The sequence below is a fragment of the Molothrus aeneus genome, chromosome 6 (assembly GCF_037042795.1).
Source record: "Molothrus aeneus isolate 106 chromosome 6, BPBGC_Maene_1.0, whole genome shotgun sequence".
NCBI classification, from domain to species: Eukaryota; Metazoa; Chordata; class Aves; order Passeriformes; family Icteridae; genus Molothrus; species Molothrus aeneus.
The window spans coordinates 32467397-32490327 of record NC_089651.1 but is presented as its reverse complement, the minus strand read 5'-3'; the positions used below and the strand labels follow the sequence as shown (position 1 = coordinate 32490327).

The window sequence follows — 22931 nt, the reverse complement described above, 5'->3', positions numbered from 1 at the left end:
ACTCTAACAGTTCACTTACAAGAATTGTCAAGAACAACCACCAGGTGATTATATAAAATAACACGTATAATGATTTTCATGCAATTCCTTCTGCATTACTATGCATAAAACACTACAAAAGGGATTGCAGAAGGCAGACTTACAAAGTTCGCAAAACTTGGCTAAGTAAGAGCTGAAGTACTGTACTTAAGTCACATAACTCATGTATGCTTTCTAATTTATTGGGTATTGGCTTTCCTGGAGAGAGGAGCTGCTATTTAAAAGGATAAGTGAGGAAAACTTAATGTTACAGTTTAGTGCTACTTTGTTGAGTGTATTCTCCTCCTGTCCTCCTCCCCTTTCCTGATCATTCCCAATACCCTGCTGTTGCTTAAAGGAAAACAGGAATTCTACTGTACAGGAAGAGCTTTATCAGCACCACATGAAGGCAGGCAAGAGATGGAATTTCCTCTGGCAGAAAAGGAGAGCAAGAACACATGAAACAGATCAGAGTAGGGGTTGGACCTGCATTACTTGTCACCTGCATGCGACAATTTAAATCAAGTGCATTATAATAATCTAACAACCAAACAAAAAACAAATCTTCCCTCAAAAAAAAATTGCTTTCTTAGGCTGCTTAGTTTTGATTGTGGTTTAAATCTACATTGTGAAATAACACTAGACTATTAAAGCATGAGGAGAAGCTGAAAGCAGTAAGTGACAAGTTGGATAAATTCTTTGAGCAGGACCGATTCTGACCTCATCTACATCAATGTGTAGTAGGAGTAAGTTCAACATAATCAACTGATTTACCCATTGTAAAATACAGTGTAAGTGTGATTGGGACCAAGTCCCAAAATCTATATTGAAACATCTCAAAGTAATCTTCTAGCACTGATTAGTACCACATGCTGTACAGCAATACAGGATAGAACTGCCAAGGAAAGGCTTGCTACAATACCCAGCAACATAAATCTGACGGGCCTGACCTGGATCACAGCAGAGACAAAGGAAAGAGCCCATGACTTCAAAAGGTTCCCAGGAAAGTCTCAGGTGACCAAAGGGTAAGAAGGATCCAAATCCCCTTCACCTTACATGGACAGAAACACACATACACCCACGTATGTGGTTCCATGACAGGAAGACACGAGTAAAATCAGAAGACAGGTCAGGATCTGAAATTTGCCTAACCTGTCAGCACAGTATGCAGCACAAGAACACTTACAGCACAAAATCACCAGCCCCTCCAGAACCTATAAGACTGAACTACTTTTCCTCACACAGAACTACAGGAAAAAACTGCAACCAAACAGTACTATTTTATATTCATTGAGGTTATTGTGTTAATCTTCTCTAAATAATACTGTTATTCCCCACCGTTTCATTATAAAGAAAACAAACAGCAAAACAAAACAAGAAAAACAAATAAACCCCCCACATTTTACCATCATTTTTCAGAGTCAGGTGGAGAGAAAAACAAAAAGAAAGATGAGAAATCTTGAAAGTTCAAGCAGCCCGGGTGTTATTAAAAATAACAAAAAAAACCTTGAAAATAAGGTTAGCAAAAAGTTCAGATGGAAATAAAAGGCAAAAACTGTGCAAGTTTCTTTACAGCCTGGATTAAAACACAGTTGTGCCTATGAGCTTCTCTTTTTATCTCTGACTTAGGAAGCCACTCAAATAGCTTCAAGCTGAAGGCAAACAGCAGACAGGAGCTCTTCAGCCCTCTGCAGCCTCTTAGCGTCAGCTGTTTGCCGGATGGTAATCAGATAAAGAGCTAGAAGAAATACATGAAAAAGAAAAGAAACAATAGCATAGCATGAGTTTAGCCCTCCAACAACATCATGCTGGAACCTTCTTTTAGAAAACATAGTAATTGCAACATGTTCACCTAGGCTAAACTTTTCATGGAACACAGTGAATTATGCTAATTTTGCGTACTGCAGGCTCTCTTGTGCTGGCTGCAGCTGGAGCTCCTTATCACATGTAGAAAGTTACAATAATTAACTGGTAACTGCTCAGCTATGTTTTAAGGTGAATGTCATCCAAAACCTATCATACAATATTTCAAAATCTAGACCAGCCTTTCTGTTTCAAAGTTGTAAAAATTTGTAAAGGATCACTGAATGAGACTTCCCACAGCTGAAAACACTTGCTGTCTCTACCAGGCTGAGTTGTTCTTGACCTCAGTTTGTAGATCTGGTTTGAGAAAGATACACTGTATTGATTGAAAATTCAATGTATTTCTTGTGACACAGTATTCTTGAGGGAGCTGTTTGGCAGAGTTTTGTTGGAGGACAGAAAATATAAGATAAGGTATTTATTAAATGCAACAGAAAAATATTGAAGGAATTTGAAATGGAGAGAAATAGCTAGACTTTAATATCATAAAAAATGACAAAAAATTTTAGGGGTGGAGCTTACAGACTCATAAAAAAGCAGCATTCTTTTGGTTTGGACTAAGATCATTGCATGAGTCAGTGAATTGATCTTTTTCTCTCCTAGACAATTTCCAACCTCACATCCCTCAAAAAATATTCTTGGCCAAATGACTAATCGTAAGTATTTATTTCATGCACACCTTCACCCAAAAAAAAACCCCAAAACAACAAAAAACAAACAAACAAACAAACAAAAAACCCAAACAAACTAAAAACCCCTAAAAAACAACCAAATGACACCTTTAAAGTGTGCTTCACTGGAAAACTTCATCTGTACAGCTGAAATACCTGAAGTGATCCTAGTCTAAAACCCACTAATATTAGTTGCAATTTTATGTTAGTTTCAATAAAATTTGGATTGAGTTATCACACTGAAAAAAATTTTTAAAAAATAAGAAAACAAAGAAACAAAACATAGCTTTAGATAAATTACACAAACTGCTAGCATGACTTCTCATTTCTTCTTGCAAGTTTAGTAATATACTTTGCAGAAATACACTGTAGAGATATCTGCCAAAACAGAATGGTCTATTTTGTGTACGTGCACACACTATAAAAATTTCACACATGTATGACCTAAACTAATGCCAGATATCACAGAAAGTGAACAGCACACATGTATCTATTCCCAGTAGTTCTAATAACTGGGAGCCAAATATGGTACTCCTCTTGCTCTTACCTAATTGTGTTAAAGAGCAGTGTTACTAGGAGAAAAGCAGTGAATACTGAGTAGAGCACAATAGAAGGAGATGGAAAATAGATACAAGAAGCTATGTCTCCAGGGGCAGTATTTTCTATTTGCTGGGCTACAGACTCACAGCTGATAATGCAAGTTGTAATTAATATAAAAGCAGGAGACAATATGGGGAAAGCTTGTACTAGCAGGGCCACAGGAGATCACTCCACTGCTATCCTCTGTTTCTCATTTACACACACGGCCTTCCCTAGAAAACACAATTTTACCAGTGTTTTTTCCCTTGAAAGTAAAAAAAAAATTGATTTAGCACCACCATTGAATTTTGCTAAATCTAGAAAAGAGCATCAGAAAGGACAAAAGGCATACAAAGCCAATCTGACACATTTCTGTTTTGTTGATGCTGAAAATCTGCTGGAAACCGTAAGAGTTTTTAACTACTACAGGATTTCTTGAACAGAGATGTTGTAACAGAGAAATTTGATATAGGATAAGCTTCTGACAAATTGCAATTCTTACTTTGTATGTCCAAAATATCTGCTGGGCAAAGTCTGGCTAGCTTCTTTTGAGTGTATGTAGTCCTGCTAGGGTTGATTCTGATCTCATACTGCTTTTTATGGTGATATTAAAGACTCAATTAACCATAAGGAATCTGCTTCTTATTTATAACTAGGAAGTAAAATCAATCAGGCCAGCTGATACCCATGTGAGTGAGCTAAGCAGGATTTGACTCACATATTTTAACTGAAGTTTCAAGTTTACAACTCTGACAGGATCAGGCCCCAACATAATTTTATCAGATGAAATTGAAAAAATCATTAATCTTAAAAGAACAAACAAAACACAACTTGTTTTTATAAAAGAAATTACAATGGCTATAAAGCTTATTGTTTCTAAACATGGTTCAACTCAAAGGTCTGGTAAATAAATTTTACCAGTTTCTCAGGGGTTTTTTTCCCAGCTATACAGTTTCAGCTATTTTTCAGTTTTACAAAACTGAACTGAACTACTTGATACCGATGGCATTATCCTCCCCAAACACAATCCAAATCCTGCTCACCTTGTTCTTACAAGCAACACATATAACACATGTAGGAATGGCTGATATGACTGATACCCCAAAGATCTGTATCAAGGTACAGCCATATATGGAACTGTTACAGACCACGCAGGACACGGAAATCCATCGCACGCATGCACACGGGTTCCCGTGAGCGTATCTGTGGCTGTGTGTGGTGTGTGTAAAGTCCAGGGTGGTGTCTCAGACATCACGCCGAGTGCATTTAATAATAAACTTACTATTTAAAGGAACTTTCAATAAGACAAAAAGACATGAAAAGCTCTAATTTGACATAATACGTATGTTTTCTAAAAAAGACTACTCCTGGTATCACTCAGGTTTATTTTCCAAAAGATGCATACTTAAGAGGATTACTTTTTTTTGTACTATAGTTACACAATTGAAACAAAAAATAACGCCCAGCAATCTATCAGATATTTTGTATATATGTACAAGTTTTAATTCTTGTCCCTTGATTTTGCATTTGAAGAAAGCATCAGGAGCAATTTTTGAGTCTCCTAGAACATGGCAGCTTTCTGAAAAGCTGCGTGTTTTGTACTTTCTAATTAAGATTGAAATCAGACATGTAATCCACCTGTCACCAAGGAACTGAGACTTGAAAAATCAGGGGGGTGTTGGGTTTTTTAATTGTCCTCCTATGTCATTCTCTGTGGCTACACTTCATCTAGACTGATAGACAACTCAAACCAAAAGGGATCACAGTTATCAAATAGATACTGAAAAACATTATTGGTTCAGTTTGAGAGAACAGAGTTTAAAGTTAAAACACTCAAATTTGAGACTTCAGCTGTTGACAGAAGTGCACCTTGGCCCAACAAAAAGCAGGAATGCACAACACTAACTACAGTCTTGGAAAATTCCTGATGTTCTTTGCCCCTTTAGAAGGCACTACAAAAAAAAAAGAAAGAAAGGGCCTACAGCAATGTCCTAAGTCTTAAGGAACATTCTAAGTTTGCCTTATTATTGTTGCAGTTAGCTACTTAGTTTTCCTTCTGACACTACAGACAGAAAGGGCACCTTTGGGGTCTAATCTGGTGTTTCTCAAAACTCCCACTGAAGTCCACAAAAGTGTGGCATACCTGCAGACTTAGCATCAGGCCCCCAATTGCTTCTTCATTACTCAGTGAAATCTTACCTGAAGATTTAATTATATTACTGGAACAGGTATGTACTACACTATTTTTATTTTTTCTAATCTGCAAAATGTCAGGAATTTGCACAGACCATTCTTTGAGGAGAAATATTAAAGAAATGTTAAATTGTCTGGATATCCAAAAGTACAAAATAAAGTATCTCCTCATGTGAGAGCTGAAAGTTTTAATATTCAGACTAATCTTTCTCTTCTACAGCTAAGATGTTGGATTTCTAATCTGTCAAGAGTCTTTTTTTATAAAAGACATGTATGTATATTTCTGTCTGTTTTAATGATATTTTAGGAATTATGATCTGTATATTATTACCTCTGATCTACAAAAACATATGAACAAATATCGAAAAGACTGTTCCCACAAAAGCCAGTGGAAGGACAGCCATAAATTTCTGTGGGAGAATTACTGGGCTTCAAAACAGGTTTGTACTAAAGGAAGAATTGTATCACACCAGGTGAGGCCAGCTACAAAAGAAGTGTAATTAAAGTAAAAAATGTTATAATATGTTCAAAAAAAGTTTAAAATCTCCAAATTTTATGAGCATCATGTTTTTCAAATTTGAATAGCTCGAAATATGAAAAAAAAGATCTGCAAACAATCTCATCAGACATGTTAGGCTGAATACAGAATTCAGGATAGTGCCTGGTATGTTTAGTTGAACAATAATAAATTGTCTGTGCTGGGAAACCGAACTTGAACTGCAGCTGCAAAGGCTTTTTTTTTCTCTTTTCTTATCTTTTTTCCCCCCTAACTAATCTGGTTCAGTCAGGGCATAGCTGTAATTACCTTCTTCCCATCTACAGCTAATACCTCAGAGCAATAAAAAAAAAAGAGGGTGTTAAAAATTCAAACACTAATTATGGGCTGTTATATTTACTAAACACAGCAGAGTAATAACAAAAGTTTCAGCTTCTTGTGGCCAGCACTACTCTGTTTGATCTACCAAGTCCCTGGACCCTTTACACTAACTATATTACATAACAGTTAATAGCGCACTAAAATAAAATTTAATAAACACATTTATTACCAAACATGTACAGCACAACAACTTTCAGCTGTTTCCTTTTTTTCAGCACAGGTGTATCTCTGAAGAGTTCATTCCTTTGCTGTTTTTGGGTTTGGTTTCCAGTTAAGTTATATAAATAGCAGTGCAGTAGATTTTGAAAGGGGAAGCATGCAATATTTGAGTACCCCATTTAAAGTGTTATGGTAAATATTGGCTAATCCTGCAATTCTTTTGGTTACTTTCCTTCATGCCAGTTTTAAGGTCTAGAAAAACAATAAAGCTGAGAGTTGCCTTAGTTCCTAATTCAGCTCTGCCACTACTATCACCCCTCACATTCACATTAAACACACACAGGGTAGCTTTACACCACTTAATAACAATAGAGGGGTATGGATTTTTGGGGTGTCAAACAGCTGTCACAAACTGTCACCTCCACAAGAGAAACCTTGGCACACAACAAATTAACCTACACTTCTTTTGGGCTATCATTATTCATAGCCAATCAGTTGAAATGCTCCTAGTATTTCATGTGCAAATAAAACCATGAGGGGAAGACCCGCAGATCAGAATAGTGGGCCAATACATAAAACAGAGGAAACAACATGCTGTCTCTGTCCTTCTGAAGTGGCTCATCATCACCCCTACACCAACTTTCACCAAATGAGATCTAGCCTAAGGCTATATATTAAATATGCATATCAAGGCAAATGAAAAAAAAATAAACCTGGAGAGCCAAATTGGACAAATTTGCATGCTTGAACTGCTACATTTTCAGGTAGATGCTCAGAAATGATAGCTCATTTTTTAATAGACTTGCATGTTTATATTAGCCATTTTTTAAAGCTTTTCCTTTTCTGTGAATAAAGATGCATTTCTTTCTGCTGGAACACTGTACAGTGCAAATATAAAACACGGTAGTTTGACTAAGCTATAAAAAGGTGTTAAAGTTTTGTCAGGAAAACAAGCTAATATACAAAGAAAAAAAAAAAATCCAATAAGGAGACACATTTCCCAAAACGCATGAATAAAATGTAACTATGTGATACAACTCTTCATTTCCCAGTTGGTGTTCTGGTTGCACAAATTATTGCTTCCTTTCAAAACAAATAGCAGGGGGCTAAAGTAAAAATGTTATAGCTCAAATCTCCAGGAAGTAAAAGGCTTTAAATTATAATACCCAATGAAGTGGTAAACCCTAACGGGTGCAAGACAAATGGGTTGTCATATTTATTTGAGTTTGTTTTTGGGGCCACAAAAGCAAGAGGAGATTCTTCTTAAGGAAGATAATAGTTACCAAATTATCAAAATGCTAACCCCCTCCACTCCTGTCCTATCATTGTGTGTGAATTTAAATATTATAATGGAGCACTGCAAATTGGCTTGAGCATTTGCCATCTGCCAGAACCCTAAACAGGCTAGTTTATCTAATCTCTTCAATATAAACATAAGCATGCTCCATTTCTACACTTCCACTTGAAACACACTCTTGTAAAGAAACTGTACTGGAGAAACATGTATTTTTTTTTTCTGTTTCTCTAAATTTTACACAGTGACTCACTATCTTTCAGGTTGCCACTCATTTCAATTTCTTTTCTAGTACTCTCCCAGAATACTTATGCCCACGAATTTAAGGTTGTAAAATGCCATGAAACAAATATTTTTGAAATTGTGTCATGCCTCATGGAGTTTATTACCTACGTCTGAGTTAGCTGATAAGCAGATAAACTTAAAGGAAGACCTGCATGCTTTTTTTTCTCTCAAAATAATAGATTTAAAACAGAAACCAGCACAAACCTTGTCATGCAATGTTTACTGAATACAAATGAGAAAATGAAAGCTAAGGCTTGGGTCCAAAAATATTTCCCATAACTAAGCCACGCCAGAAGGGCGACATTCAGAAGAATTTATTATTATTTTATTTCCCAATTCAGCTTCAGTCCAGGTCTAATGTAATTACCAAATACACACAAAAACAACATGTTTTCAAAGGAAACAAAAGCTCCTAGAAAGCTCATTCTCCCTGGGCTTCCAGCTACTCTTAACACACTGGGAAATAAAGGCAGGCGCCTGTGCAGAAAGCATGGTTAACTTCACACCGGGTGTTAAATTAATATTTCAACCGCTAAAATATTAGACTCTATCATTTAGATTATTAGTTCAATTGAATCTAAAACTGTATAAACCCCTTTGCCCCCCAGGGATGCGTTCCTATAAATAAAGTGGAATTCACACCCACCCTTTTTAACCAGAGCTATTCCTTTCCTTTTCTGCTGTACCAGCTGCAATCTTTCCCTCCACATCCCCAAGTCTCTCTGCATCTACATCTTTTGAAGGATCAGCGGAGCCACTCCAAAACTCAGAAAAAACAAAGGCACTCTCCTTTCATGCACACCAATGTTCAGTACTACACACATTACACTAATTCACCAACTCCTAAAGTGTTAAAATCAACTGCTAACCTACGGTTACTCAATCATCATTCTCTCCAACTTTCTGTAATACATTGTTAATAATTGCTTCATCAAGGTTACTGTCTTTTATTATGAAGATGCTTCAGGCGTTTGGCAATAAGTCCATATTCTGACAATAAGTTGCTATAAAGCAAAAGCATTGGAAACTCTAATGTGCTAACCCCTTTTTTTAATGTAGTGTAGTATTGCCAATAATTCTCATCACTTGTCATCTCTATGAGAGGGGAGGGGGAAGCAAATCAGCAAACTTTCTTCCTAACTTTCTTGTCTGTGTTTCCTTACATTGATGCATTGATTACAAAGTTGGCAAAGAACAGGAGAAAGCACTGATCCCCACATCAAACCAACAGTTTGCTAGCTCTCCAAGCCGCCCAGACTAGGAAACTTTACAAACCATTGCAAACTCGATGCTTTACAGATGAAAACTGAAGGAGTCTTTTGCATTTCTACAACTTTGCAAAGCGCAAGGGAAGAAAGTTTGAAGATGGGATTCAAGCTTGCAGGAGGTTAAGGTAGTAGCAAAACTAACAGACAACAGCAGCAAAGCAAGGAAATCCAGAAAAGGTCTTCTAAGCAGGTTAAAAACTTTAAAAAATGTCATAAAGAAAACAGAAGGACTTACATGATCGGCTAAATTTGTGGAAGATCCTGAGAGTTCTTCATGGTCTGATTTGGAGCTGCCATCCCTTTCATCAATAACGAGGTCTATTGGCATTTTTCCTTTCAAACAACTAATGTACCGATGGCAGAAATTATCACACAATTCATGAACCTGAAAAGAATAACAAGAATAATAGAATCAATAATGGCTAAATATCGTGTTTCGGCGCTTTTGTTTTTTTTTTTTGGTAACAAGTTCAACCCTCTGATCTACTCCACAAGTAACTCTAAGTAACTCTAATTAAGGGGGACAATAGTTGAAGGCAAGGAAACAATAGAGAAATTGTTGCAGCACATATTATTCTCTTGAGACTTGCTGCAGCAACAAGTTAGAGAGAGAGATAGTGGGCTCGGACTTGAGTGCTGAAGAAAATCGGATTTGGTGATAACATCGGAACACTGGGAGCTGGACCCAGGTGGTATCTCCGGCGCATGCACAACCCAGACAGGTACAACTAGTCACTGGGGACGGGATCAGTTTAAACCGGGGCTAAAAAAAGGTCTAAATGGCCGGGAGCAGTAAAATGAAGCTACTTGCTGAGGTTGTGGGAAGAGCCATTCTTGTCCCAGGGCACAGCCCCTGCCCACGCCTGCAGGGGCCCCTGCCTCTTCCAAACATTTAGTCCTTGCTTGGGGTTAATGTGCCTGCCAGAGCCGGAGAGGAGAACGAATGGTTTCATTTCTGTTTGTTAAATATAATGTTTCTGAGAGGGAAAAAGAGCTTCTACTGAGGAAAGGAGTAAGAAGGATTAAAGGGGTTTAATATTTAATATTAGTAAATATTGAAATTACACACACACACACAAAAAGGGGAAAAAACGGTCTGGGCATGTCTGTCGGGTGTCACATGCTCTGATGGCACAGGTTACGGTGTCACAATGCATTACCCCTATCTTCTCTGGCCGTGTTTACAAGTCAGCCCAAACAGTCGGGAGGAAGGGAGCTGGGGGGGCAGAGGGCGAGGGGAGAGGGGGCAGGGAATGGCGTGCCCCCCGCCCACCTCCTTGGCTCTTACCTTTTCTAATTCCAAAAGATGAAACCTTAGTACTTGTATTGCTTGGATCATCTGCAAGAAAGTTTTGAGCAAGGGGTTACGTGGGAGACAGGAGCACGGGGGCTGGGCAGAGCCGCGAGCCCGAGTGGGAAAGGGGGAGAAGGGGATTGTCAGGGCGCGCGGTCATTATACAGGATTTTAGCTCATTGGTCACGCTTTAGCAATTTTGATCAACTTTAACCTAAACACTTGATTTTTATCATATTTATTCCAGGAGCGGTGATTAGCGCTTTATTACCGCGATCTTGGAGAAAACCTCTTCCTCTCCTCGTTCCCCTCTCAGCACCCCGGCCCTCATCCCTGAGGGTTCGCAGAGAAGTCAAACACACGCTCCCACCCCCACCTCCGCCCGCAGGAGAAAGGGGGGTGAATGTGTGTTTGAATAGTTTGGCATCTTCTTTACAAGCGGATTTAGGCACTTTGAATATTGAAATCGTTCACATTAGCAAAAGAATTACATTAGAAATCTCCAGCTCTCTCCTCTTAAGCAGTTACTTCCTTCACTTTTAGCTTCCCGTGGCTTTCAAACTCAGCTTTGCAATGCATTGGGGCTTGAGACTCTGCTCTGACTGGCTCTAAGAATAAAGCTCTTTGAAGCCCCTTGACGGCAACTTGCCGACCCGGCGGGCGCCCCGCTCCCACGCCGGCTCACCCGGTGCCCGGCCCGGCAGCCGCTGCCCGGCCGCGCCGCTCGGCCCGCTCCGGGGCGGAGGAGGGCGCCTGCCAGCAGCGGGCGGAGGGGTCGGGAAGGGCGAGAGGGAGTGCAGTGGAAGAGGGAGCAGGCCTTACCAAATTGTCCAACTCTGGATTTGAAGAAAAAAGTGGCTTTTCGGCGCGGACCTGCAAGAAGAAGGAAAAGCGGCGTGACTACAGCTGCTGTCTTTACTCCCGTAACCGGATCGCCCGAAAGGGGAAAGTGCCTTTGACAAAACCGGCCGGTACCAAAATCCGGCTGAACGCTCCGGGTCACCGAGCTGCGGAGAGAAGCCCGCTCCGCTCCTGCCGGTCCGGCACTGAGCCGACCGCCGCTCCCACAGGAGCCTTCTCCTGCGGGTCCCTTGCCTGCTTCCCCTCCCGCTCCCTCTGCCTCCAAAACACGGCCACAGCTACCTTTCCCTATCACCAGGGCAGGAGGGCAAGGCCCGGCAGTCCCAGCCCGGCCGCGTGGAGGGGCTGCCGGCAGGGGGGGAGGTCAGGGCCGGCCGGGCCACCAGGGCGCACCCCCGCCCGCCGGAGAGGGGCGCGGGGGGAAAGGGGGGCTGCCCCTGCCAGCGCCCGGCCGTGCGGGGCGAGGCGCTGAGGAGGCGGCGGGAGCGCTGGTGAGGGTCGGGGGCGGGGGGAGAGGTGCCGGACCTGTTTAGCGAAGACGGCGATGTCCTCGTTGAAGGAGTCGGAGGAGCAGACGTCCCCGCCGGCCACGCCGGGCTCCCGGGGCGTGCAGGTCGCCAGCTCGCACTTCTCAAAGACCAGAGCTAAGAGGGGGAACAACGGGTGCCTACCGGGCGGTGGCACACAAAGAGAGGGGAGGGGGTGGGGGAGAGGGGGAAAGAAGAGCTGTAATCAACAAGTATTTTTTTTTCTTTAATGCACGGACATACAGACACGGACACACGGACACAGCCACACTCTTCAGTCTCGCACTAATGCCCCGGGCAGAGCAGTGGAGAACCAGACTTTGAAATAAAAATACTGGTTTTGGTGGTGAGCTGGCTGTTGTTGCTTTGTTTGTTTGGGTTTTTTTTTTTTTTTAATTTTGAAATTGCAATGCCCGAGCCACATTCCCCGTGCAGTCCTCACCGGCGAGGACAAAAGTGACCTCTCTAAACGCACAAGGCACCGAACGTGCTCAGCAGCAGCTCAGCTGAGAATGTTACACTTTTGCCACAGCTTAAAATACCGCAAAACCTGGAAGATCCTATCCCTACCCTCCAGCTATGACCTAAAACGAGAGTACAGCTAGGCAAACTGCAAACTACTTAATACGTAATTTTATTTTTCAAGGGGCCTGCTAACAAAAATGTGGTGAAGTTTCCTGGCTTAGGAAGCACACCCAAGTAAAATACCATCTGTCCAGATAAGTGAGCTGGGGAGGGGGTGGAGGAAGGGAGCACTTCGCGAAATATTTTCCCATAGTTGGTGTAGTCAGAAAAAAAAAAAATTATCTGCGTGCTAAGTAGTAAGCATGCATTTGTTTCTTTTCCCCTTTGGTGTCTGATCAAGACCCCACACTCTGTCATAGATGTTACTAGCTCTCCTTTTAGGTTCAGTTAGTATTTTTTCCAAAGGGCACTGAAGGGAATCGGTGTCATTCCCTCCAAGCAAAGCTCTGGTGCAGGCTTGAGAAACCCTTGGGTATGGGTTTCTTTTCCCCCTCTTTCTTTCTTTCTTTCTAAAATAGAAAATTTAGCTCATTGCCCCCAATGTATTTATGTCTTCTGTCACTGGGAAGAGCTGTTTGCAAGAAGTGAATCCCTTTTATTCTTACTACCTTCCGCGATGTGAATAGCTCTTTATTTACAAAGTTGGAAGAGTGGTATTATGGCACAGACAACACCAGAACAACACTTCTCCAACTAAAATCCAGAGCAATAAGAGTCTCTAACTCCTAAGTGGGGCCTTTCCAAGAAATTTAAAAAAACCCCAGGCGTAAGAAAAGAACTCCCCCCCAAAAAAAGAGGAAAAAACCGAATACATAAAAAAAGAAAAATGGAAGGACAAGGCAACACCACCTCTCTCCAACCCAGTCTCTGTCCCCAGGAGGTCTGTTTTCCAGCACCCATTTCCCGTGGGTGCTGGCACCTCAGCCGAGTCAGGCTGGGATCGCCCTCGTCCCGAAATCGCCCTTGTCCCGAGATCGCGGGCCACGGCAGTGCCACCGCGCGGGTCTCCCTCCCGGGCGGGCTGCCGGGGGCTGCCCTGCCGCCGTCTTCTCTCCGGACTCTCCGGGCTCCCCCCGCCCCACTCCGCTCCGGGGCCCGGCTGGCCGCTGCCGCCGCGGCCCCGCGGGAGCTCCCGCTGCCCGCCCCGCTCCCGCTCCCGCTCCTGCTCCGGCCGCTCCGCGGGCATCCGCGCTGCGGGGCCGGGCCCTGGCGCCGGGCGGCCCGGCGGCACCTACCCGTAAATCGCATCCTTGTCCCGTTTCAGGGCGTCGTTGACAGCGGAGCCCATGCTGGCCGGCATGACATTGGGGTGCGGGGCGTGGGCGCCGTAGTGCTGTCCGGCGTGGAGCGGCGGCCCATGGTTGAGGTGGTGCACCGGGGGGATCGGCCGGGGGGCGTGGGGGTCCCCGTACATGGACGCCGGCACCCCTACTCCGTCCATCCCGCCGTAGTGGGGCAGCTCATCGTACTGTCAAAAAGCGGGCCGGAAGAGAAGAAAGAAAAAGAAAGAGGAGAAGAGAGGGGGGAATAAAAAAACAAACAAACAACAACAACAAAAGTCAGAAGAGAGTAAAGCACCCGGACAGACACAAACAGAGCAAAACAAAACAAGAACAGCCACAACAGAGAGAGAAATGCTCAAAATGAAATCAACTGGGACCGGGAGCAGGGGCTGGAGGGGCTGAAGGAGGAGTGGGGGTGCGAGAAGAGGTAAAAGGAGAAAGTGTGTTTGCCTGTCTGAGTGTGCGGGGGAAGATGGTCCTCTTCAGCACAGGCAGGAGAAACCCTAACAAGGAAACAGGGATGAAAAGGAAGGAAACGGAGGAGAGAAACTAGAGTTACTCTGCATTAGAAAAGAAGAAAAAAAAATAAACAAGCAGAATCAAAACCAACTAAATAAATAAATCAACACTAGAAAGGAGAGAGGAAAGGTAAGGTGTATCGGGAGGAGGGAGGTAGATAAAGGGGGAAATAATCTGAAAGTTACCAGAAACATTATTTAGTGGCAATTCCCCTTGTCCTTGTCACAGCCAGAGACAAAAAAAAAAAAAAAAAAAAAAAAAAAAAAAAAAAAAAAAAGCAGCTATATGTGTATACATATATATACATTCGTATATACACAGACACACATATGTATTTCTTAGCCTTTGCTATGCAGCAGCAGTAGCGGCGGCGGCAGCAGCAGCAGCAGCAGCAGCAGCAAGCTTTCCCCTGTGAAACCCGTGCTACTGAGCAGGCAGAGAGCAGGGAATTCGCGCTGCTGGGGAAAAAGCTAGAGAGGAAAAAAGCGTGGAACAATTGCAGAGAGACACACACAGAGAGACACTCATGCACACACACAAAAAGCCAGCGAATAATTTTTGCTGCTATTTTTTAATAGTGGCCGCCATCATCATCAGCAACAGAGGAGAGCAAATCGGACAGGCCCCTCTTAAGAGAGGATTTATATATAGGTAAGTGTTGGAGATTTAAACCTACCCTTTGCGCCATCAGTCTGCGCTCCAATAAACTCCTGGATGTGTCGTATATTTAATATCCCAGTCCAGCAAAGAAAGTGATTTAGAGTGAAGAAGATTCCTTTTTTTTTGCAACCCACTTATAGACTTCTCCTATCCTCCAATATGGGTAAATAATAGTAATAACAACAACAATAACAACAACAATATATAAAAAACAGTCAAGAACCACGATGAGTTTCTGTTTTCTTCTTTTTTTCTGTCTCTTTCTCTTTCCTTTTTCTGTCTCTCTTTTTCTTTTTTTCTTTCTCTACGCAAAAAAAAAAAAAAAAAAAAAAAAAAAAAAAAAAATTGTCAAGCCCCCAAACTGAAGGTTACGATCGGCCCGTCAGCAACCCACATGTAACCAAACTGTCGTGTCTCATGGCTTTTTGCCACTCCAGCTGTCAATCAAAGCCAGGGTATGTCAAGGTAGTGAATGAATGATGGTTGATGATGATGAAGAAGAGAGGAGGAATCTTTTTAACCCCGGTTTCTTCTTCCAGTAACTCCGTGCTCGGGTTTTGCCTTTTAGGATCGCTTATAGGGTTGTTGGTTTTGGTTTTGTTTTGTTTTTTTCAAAGTACTTGTGAAGGGGGGTGGGGAAAGATGCGAAGAAAAATTGAATAGTTTGCAAAGCCCGGACTTCCCCCTCTCTCCTTTTTTTTTTTTTTTTTTCCTCCCGGCAGGTATTTTGTCTCCCTCTCTCCCTCACTCCCTGGGATGAGTGAGTGTCAGTAAGTGTTGGCAGGTTGGCTGCCGGCTGCCTTATAGAAGAGGCTCAGTTTTGCGGCGCTGATCGGCGGGAGAATGAAGTGACGGAACCCGGAAGTAGTGGTGGCCATAGCCAGTCCTGCAGCGCGGCGGCGGCGGCGGCGGGGAGCGGCGGCGGGGAGCGGCGGCGGCGGGGAGCGGCGGGGCGCGGCGGCGGGCGCGGGCGCGGGGCGGCGGGGCGCCCCAGCCGGCGGAGCGCCGGGGATGCGCAGCGCGGCGGCGGGGCGGCCGCGGCGCCGCGCGGGGGGAGCCGCGCAGCAGCCCCTGCCCCGAGCGAAGCACGGCGTGTAGGAAGGAGCGAGCGAGCGAGCGTGCGAGCGAGAGGGAGGGAGGGAGGGAGCGAGGGAGGGAGGAGGGAGGGAGGGAGCGAGGGAGGGAGCGAGGGAGGGAGGCAGGGGAGGAAGGACAGGGAGAGTGCGTGTGTGCGAGAGGGGGGAGAGGCAGGGGAAACTGCAGAGAGCGAGAAGAAAAGTGCGGTAGAAGCCCGGCCCCGGGTCGGTTTGCGCTAGATTATTTGAGCAACCAAATACCTTCCGATTACCCGCGGCGTGGGGCGTCTGGCGGCGCGCGGGGCCGCTGGCTCGGGTCGGCGGCTCCGGCCGCTGCCGCGCGCGGTGCGCGAGCCCCGGGCACCGGGAGCTACAGCGCGCGGGGGGGGCGCGCGGAGCCGGTGCGGCCCCGGGCGCGGGGAGGCTGCTCCGGGCCCGTGCGCCCGGCCCCGCCGGCGCGCCGCAACGCCGGCCGCGCCGCTGCCCCCGGACCGCTCATTGTGCTCCGCTAAAAATTAATGAATTTTCCGGGGCATGAAGAGAGCGCCTCGTGCAAACCGCGTTGGGCACCGCTCTTCATTAAGTGATCGCTGCTATCAAACACGCTCTGGATGTCTTGAAGGGGAGGGGGGGCGGGGAGAGGCGGAGGGAAGAGGGGGAAATCCCTTTTAGTTTTGCGATTAGGCTGCCAGGCTTTGTAGAGGGCTTAAAAACAAAGTCTTGCTCAGTCTTTTGTAAGAGAGATCCAGATGTTATGTAGATTTCTGTTTGCGTGTTCGTTTTGAGCGGATCCGGCGGCGAGCGCAGTATTTACGTGTGTGTGTGTTGCTGGACTTTACCGTTTATCGACGTTGCGCTTGTGGAATGTATGCTGGAGTATTAGCTCGGTAATACCTTCTAATGGTAGTGCTAATTACAGTGGGGTTATTTAGCAAATTAAGTGAGATGATGCATCCCCCCCCCCCACCGCTGAGTACCGAATGAACTTTTCCGAACACACAGGCACACACACACACACACACGCGCGCGCGCGCGTTAATTTTGGTGCGTTTCTCTCGCCCAATCACTTCGCTGAAGCTACACCATGCCTTACCTCAGAGCAGTCAATTACCAAAGCTACCCGGGATCATCAATCATGGGGGATGCTTGAAGTTTAGGGGAGGAGCGATGGTCAAACTATCGATTGCTGCAGTTTTGTCCTCCCCAACCCCCCACCCTCGTTCACGGTCCCCTGCACATAAAATCTAAAACAGACTATCCCGTTAATAGTGGAATTTATCAATGATTATGTACCCGTTTGTGAATGTGGCCTCGTACATAGATGGCTTTTGAAAATACACGGCAGAAAATATATTATTCCGTTAGATTTTGGTTTGCTTTGCTTTTCGTGGTGATGACGATGCTTTTCAGAGTTTGTTTTTTTTTTTTTTTAACTTTAAGAAAATGACTCAAGGGGTAGTTATAGATATTTGGCCTGATTTTAATAGGCGAAGGGAATGAGCTCCAGAGGTCAATAAACCCCTCCAAAATGATGAATGATTGAGTACCTGTGATGATGATAGTGATTACCGGAGCAATTAAACAGTTTGATTAAATGAGCCATCATAACAATGATGTCTGCGGGAAATCAGCCCTCACGTATAAAGAAAGATAGTGTGGAGAGCTGACAAACGCCAGTGGGCATTCCTGCATGTTCCGCTAGCGCCAAGCCCTGCAGAGCAGGGCTGTATTTACAAATATGAAGGGAATACGGAGAAAAGTCCCTCTCCTACTTATAGCCAGAGTTGCATCCTGCTTAAAACCCGCCAGAAGCCGGAGAGCAGACACGGGGTTTTCTTTTTCCTAGAGGATCTCCTCCAAGATTAAAGCTAGTCCTAAGAGCAACCGAATTGCTGTGACTGACTTTCACGGGACTGTAAAGAGAGGTGAGTAGAAGAGCCCTTAGTATGTAGATCTCTTTCAAGCAGTGGTTAAGTCAATTCATTTCACAGGGAAAAAGCCAGTCTTCTTGTGCAGTATTTTATACTCTGTCGTATAAATCGGTAACGTAATTCAAGATATTCATGGTAATGAATGCTTGGCTAATCCTTTGGGTGCGCGGAGACCTACAGAGCAGTAGGTTATGCAAATCCTTTCCTACTTTTACAGCTGTAGTTTTCTAGCAGATTTTTTTTTAAGAGATCTAGTCATCGGTGAATGCTATTTGGGTTTTTTTTCCCCTTCTTTCTTCCCCCTCCCTTCCCCCCCCCCCGCCCCGTGCCCCAAAGATGCCAGATTTCTCAACTTGCATGGAATCATTTGCTTGTGATGCAGCCAGCTTAGAAGACGTGGTTCAAATATTTGTAGCTTCCAAGCTTGTTTTTTAACCGTGGCAGTGCAAACCCAGAGCCTTGTCTCTTGAGGTACACAAATGTGCCTCTTTTGAAATAGTTTCAGTATCACCAAAGAAGAGGTCTTTCCTTATAAACTGTCTGTGCAAAAGTAATCTGGCTACATTTAAGGCTCCATGCATTTTTTTAGACCTCAGGCTGTAAGAGAAGTTCATCAATTTTCTTCTCAAAAAAAGTTAAATTACTTGGCTCCCACAGAAGAAATTATTTTATTGCTTAGAATATAATTTTATACCACTTTTTTTTTTTGCTAATTCTATTTTTCACAGAAGTCTCTGTAGATCTCAGCTGCCCTGACTAAGAAATTCAGAGAAAACAGACTAAAAGCAAAGCTGAAAAAAAGCAGCCAAAGACTTGTGCAGTGTTCAGTGCTGCTCCTTTCAATTGTTTAATTTTTTTCCCCCTCCTAAACTAATTAACCCCCTGCATTGTCTTGCCCTGCTGTGCATGTTTGTAATCTGGGACAGGGACCAACTTTTAAAAATTATTTTAACTTGATAGAAAGTGAAATTTCATATAGTAAATGAAGATCTTTCATGTTCCTCCTATGTCTTTTTTTTTTTGCACGTGAAAAGAGTGAAGCCTTTTTCCTCATCACTATCCCAGTGGATTAAAGCACACAGAGAAGGTGGTTTATAAAGCGCTACAGTTTAGCCATTAAAAAGGGATCTCAATTTAGCGCCCTTAAGTGAATGTACTCATGTATTAACAAAGATGCTGTTAGGAACTCGGAGGAAAATGAGATACGTGCATGCAGAGGGTGAGGGCTTTCACATACTGAGGTGATTTTTTTATTTAAACCCTCCCCCCCCCAACTAGTGGCATTTCTTTTTTTAAAAAAAAAGTAATTCGGGAAAATTAAAATGGCTAATTTCCATTTCTCCTGCATCACTTTCAGAGCGAGGGCTGTTTTCAGGAAAAGTGTGGGATAGATACGAGTCGGGGTGGTGCCTGGGGTTTTTTCTTTTTCTTTTTTTCTTTTCTTTTTTTTTTTTTTTTTTTTTTTTTTTTTTTTTTTTTTTTTTGATAGATCGGCTCAAAAGTCCAAAGAGAAATGAGGTGTCCGGTATGGAAGTGCATCTCAGTCAACCGCCAGCTCCTTTTGCCGAGGCTGGAAATGGTTTTAACAGGCGGTAAAATTTCATCTTGTGGTGTCAAATTGGGGTCAGTTTGGGGTTAGCGCTCTCAGTGTCCGAGCAGGAGCTGTCCAGCTGTGTGGGGATTCATTAAGGGCAAAAGATCCGTTTCAAGAAAAACAATACAAAGACAATCAGAGGGCTAAAGATCCTCTTCAAATCGCATTTTACAAGTGCACCAGAACAAATATGGATGCTGAAACCTATTCCCTTCAAACTCCCAAATCGGCTTCTTAGCCCTCGGAGGGAGCGAGAGAGAAAATCCTCTAAAAGTTAAGAAGAGTCTGTTTTCAATCAGCCTTCCCGAAGTGTGGCATCTTAGTCCTTTGCTGGCTTTGAGACATGCCTCTCTTGCTTGCTCGTTACATCTCTCCCTCCCTCCCTCTCTCTCTCTCTTTTTCCACAGCCTTGCAAAAGTGGATGGCACAACAGGTAATATTTCAGATTTCAAGAATAAATCCCACCGGAGACCTTAAACCTCTGTTTTGCACGCGCGTGTGCTCCTATCACAAGATTTAATGCAAATAGAAAATTTTTAGGGGGAAACAAGCCATGCTTGCACGAAATCCTATTGTACCCTGTAGGAAATTTTGAGCTCTCCTTGTAGGTGATCCTCCGGTCCGATGGGTAATTTAGGCTAGATTTACTTTCCGGTTCTTAGCACTTGTGGAAAGCACCTATTGCTAATCTGGTTTATTAAATTCGCATGGTTTAAATCCTCTTAACGTCCCTACATCTGTTAGGACAATTGGCGCCTTGCTACAGGGACAAATAACTTGAACCTTAATCTTGTTTGTAACTTTATTCAATGTTTGTTTGTTTGTGTGCTGAGTTCAAGTATTTTGGAGGATGCCATTGTGTTCGGTAACACATAGACTGCATTTGAAAGCAAAACTCCTCTTAGACGGGTCAAGGATATCATGGAACACAGCGAAAAATTTAGCATATTCGAACTGGCTTTTTATCTCGAACTATCATTCTAGGCAATGTGTCATAATAAATGAAGAAAGCAATCTGCCTGATAAAATATGGACGCGGGACACCACCGTGACACCGTAGTGAAATTCACGTGAATTTTACTTTTTGTTTTGCTTGCAAGACGAAGTGTGGACTTTAAATAGTACTTTTTTCTTTTTATAATCAGGATTGTGCCACAGTTAAATTCCTACCCCCAAACCCGCTCTTTACCACACTCTCCTTTGCCCTTACGGTTGTTTTTTACAACTTCAGTCACTTTTTATTCGTCTCAGCACTCTTTGATTCTCCTCCGACTTCCCGCAGCTGCAAGACTTTCGAGGTCCCATCTCGGGTGCCCCTGTGAAATCATGCACGTTCTAGCTTCTGCAGATCACTGGGTTCATTTAGCTCCTCACCCTGATCCCCCCGGCTGCCAGCGGTGTACTTCGCTTTTCAGTAACGTATTTGTCGAAAATCTTTCTTGTCCTGAAAGTCAATGGTAGCCCATCACGGTGAACTTTTCTTGACCTCGGCTGTGGTATGACTGAGATCTTTGGGAGCTGGATTAGGAGGAGGTTCATTTACTTACCTGTTACTTCGCTTTTTACTCCTTGTGTCCCACCCCTCCGCCTTTTTCTTTTTTTTTTTTTTTTTTTTTTTTTTTTAGGGGGAAAACCCCGACCCCGCAGGAGACAGGGCCGATCCGGGTTGGCCCTGCCCTGCGGAGCGCTGTGTGCCCCGCTGCCCGGGGCCGTGCGCGGCGCTGCCCCGGCGGCGCTGCCATCCATCAGCGGCCCTCTAGCGCTATCTGGCGGGGCTCCAGCCCCAGCCCGAGCCGCCGGGGCCGGGCACGGGGCTCGCTCCCGCCGCGGAGCTCAGCGGCTCCCGCGGGAGGCTGGCGAGGCCCAGTCCCGGGTTCCATCCCTGGAGGGCCAAACCCGCCGTGGGAAGGGGCAGAGAGATGAACCCCTTCGCGTTTGTGCGGCTTATGTCACGCGGGTGGGTGCGAAGCGCTAAAGTTAGGGAAGAGATGGGATTTTTAAAATTTTTTTTTAAAATTATGTTATTTAGGCTGGAATGTTTGTAAAAGTGGGATGTTTGTAAAAGACCGTAAACAGTAGAGGAGTATTTCTACCAGAAAGGAAAAAAAAAAAAAGAAAGAAAAAAAGAAAACAACCACAAACCTGTCAGGGTTTCCCACTAATACTGTTTGCACTGGGTAGTCAAAAATCTAGTTTGCAATTGTTCGAAGAATCCTGAAGTATGAAAATAATTTAATCTTTCCATTATAACATGGTAACCTAAAGGACAGTTAGGGCAAAGTAAATGGCTTTAGGGTGATATCAGAGAATCCGCAAAGGCTTCAAACTCTGCTCAGAGCTCTGCTCTAGCTCACTCAAAATATCCCCTTTTGTTCTCCAGCTGCCTAAAAAACTCCAGAAGAGGAGCGCTCTCATTTTTACACTGGAGTTCTCGGTCCAGAGAGAACAATATACTGCTACCTCTTTTGAAATGATCCGGAGACTCTCACAACACACAGGCAATCAGTCGAAGCACGAATTTCCTTTTTTTTTTTTTTTTATTCTCAAGACCTGCTCGGGCCATTGTTTGAAGTGGGATTCAGTGCAGAGCCCAAAGAGAAAAGGAAAAAAAAATCCTGAGAGCCCGGTTTAGTATTGCACAGAGAGAGAGCTGACAAAATATTATAGCGTGTTTCCTAGAAGTACATGGTGAGAGCCGGCGGTGTGTTCCCGAAAAGAGGTTGCTTTTTATTCCCACCACCACCCCCCTCAAGATTGTGATCGTCTTTGTATGTCTTTCTTTTGATCCCACAAAGAGAATGCAATACACATATATGTGTTTGCTCTCCATACAAGAAATGCCATACAATGGAATATGTGGCCGGTTAGTCCTCATAATGCTTAGTTTTGCTATAATTAATTGAAAACAGTTATTAGGTCGTCATTGGCAATAGCGTAAATAATTGCAGCAGATTTTTACTTAAAATTGACCGGTCATAGAGTGATAGATCGATTCGAGGTATAAAAATGATGTATCAAAACATCAATGTCGATTATTTGAAATATTGTAGTCGAATCTTTTTATTGCTTCATCGGTTAAGTGTCTGAAAGTGCTGTGTTCCAACATATATTTATGTTGTCAATACTGTCAAAACTGTCAGTTTTATTACAGTGGATTTGTAATACATTTCGGATTTGCTCATTTACATAAAATGTCCACCTCAGATACCCCTCCTTTTCTCCATCTCTGGAAATCTGTGTCAGTTTAATGAAAGGATTCAAGACTCATACCTGAAGAGGGAAAAAAAAAAAAAAAAGAAGAGAAAAAGGAAAGGAGAAAAAAAAGAAAAAAAAAGGAGGTGTTGCTCCATTATGTCCAATTTTAACATCCGTTTGGAAAGCTTGGGCTATTTCTGACTCGCCAAAAGAGGGAATTCCTCCCCCGTTCCCCCTCCCTCCCCCGGCCCCGCTTATT

General features: G+C 43.6%; 1 protein-coding gene and 1 long non-coding RNA gene across 4 annotated transcripts in view; one reads left to right on the top strand and one right to left on the bottom strand.

Annotated features, from left to right (window-relative positions):
- The window catches only part of MEIS2 (Meis homeobox 2), a 173817-nt gene extending 158637 nt beyond the window's left edge, over positions 1-15180 (bottom strand). For 2 of the 3 annotated variants that reach the window (XM_066551561.1, XM_066551559.1), the window contains exons 1-6: positions 14893-15180; positions 13650-13882; positions 11888-12029; positions 11324-11374; positions 10496-10546; positions 9443-9592 (exon numbers count right to left, since the gene is read on the bottom strand). In XM_066551561.1, the coding sequence (XP_066407658.1) occupies positions 9443-9592; positions 10496-10546; positions 11324-11374; positions 11888-12029; positions 13650-13882; positions 14893-14904 (639 nt within the window). In that variant the 5' untranslated portion in view covers positions 14905-15180. Of the gene's footprint in view, positions 1-9442; positions 9593-10495; positions 10547-11323; positions 11375-11887; positions 12030-13649; positions 13883-14401; positions 14457-14892 lie in introns of those variants that run through there. The other variant, XM_066551560.1, reaches the window with a different exon arrangement.
- Positions 15181-17491: 2311 nt separating this feature from the next.
- Positions 17492-22687, top strand: LOC136558322 (uncharacterized). The gene is made up of 2 exons (XR_010783852.1): positions 17492-17877; positions 21858-22687. It is a non-coding gene; the product is annotated as an uncharacterized lncRNA (long non-coding RNA).
- Positions 22688-22931: the final 244 nt, after the last annotated feature.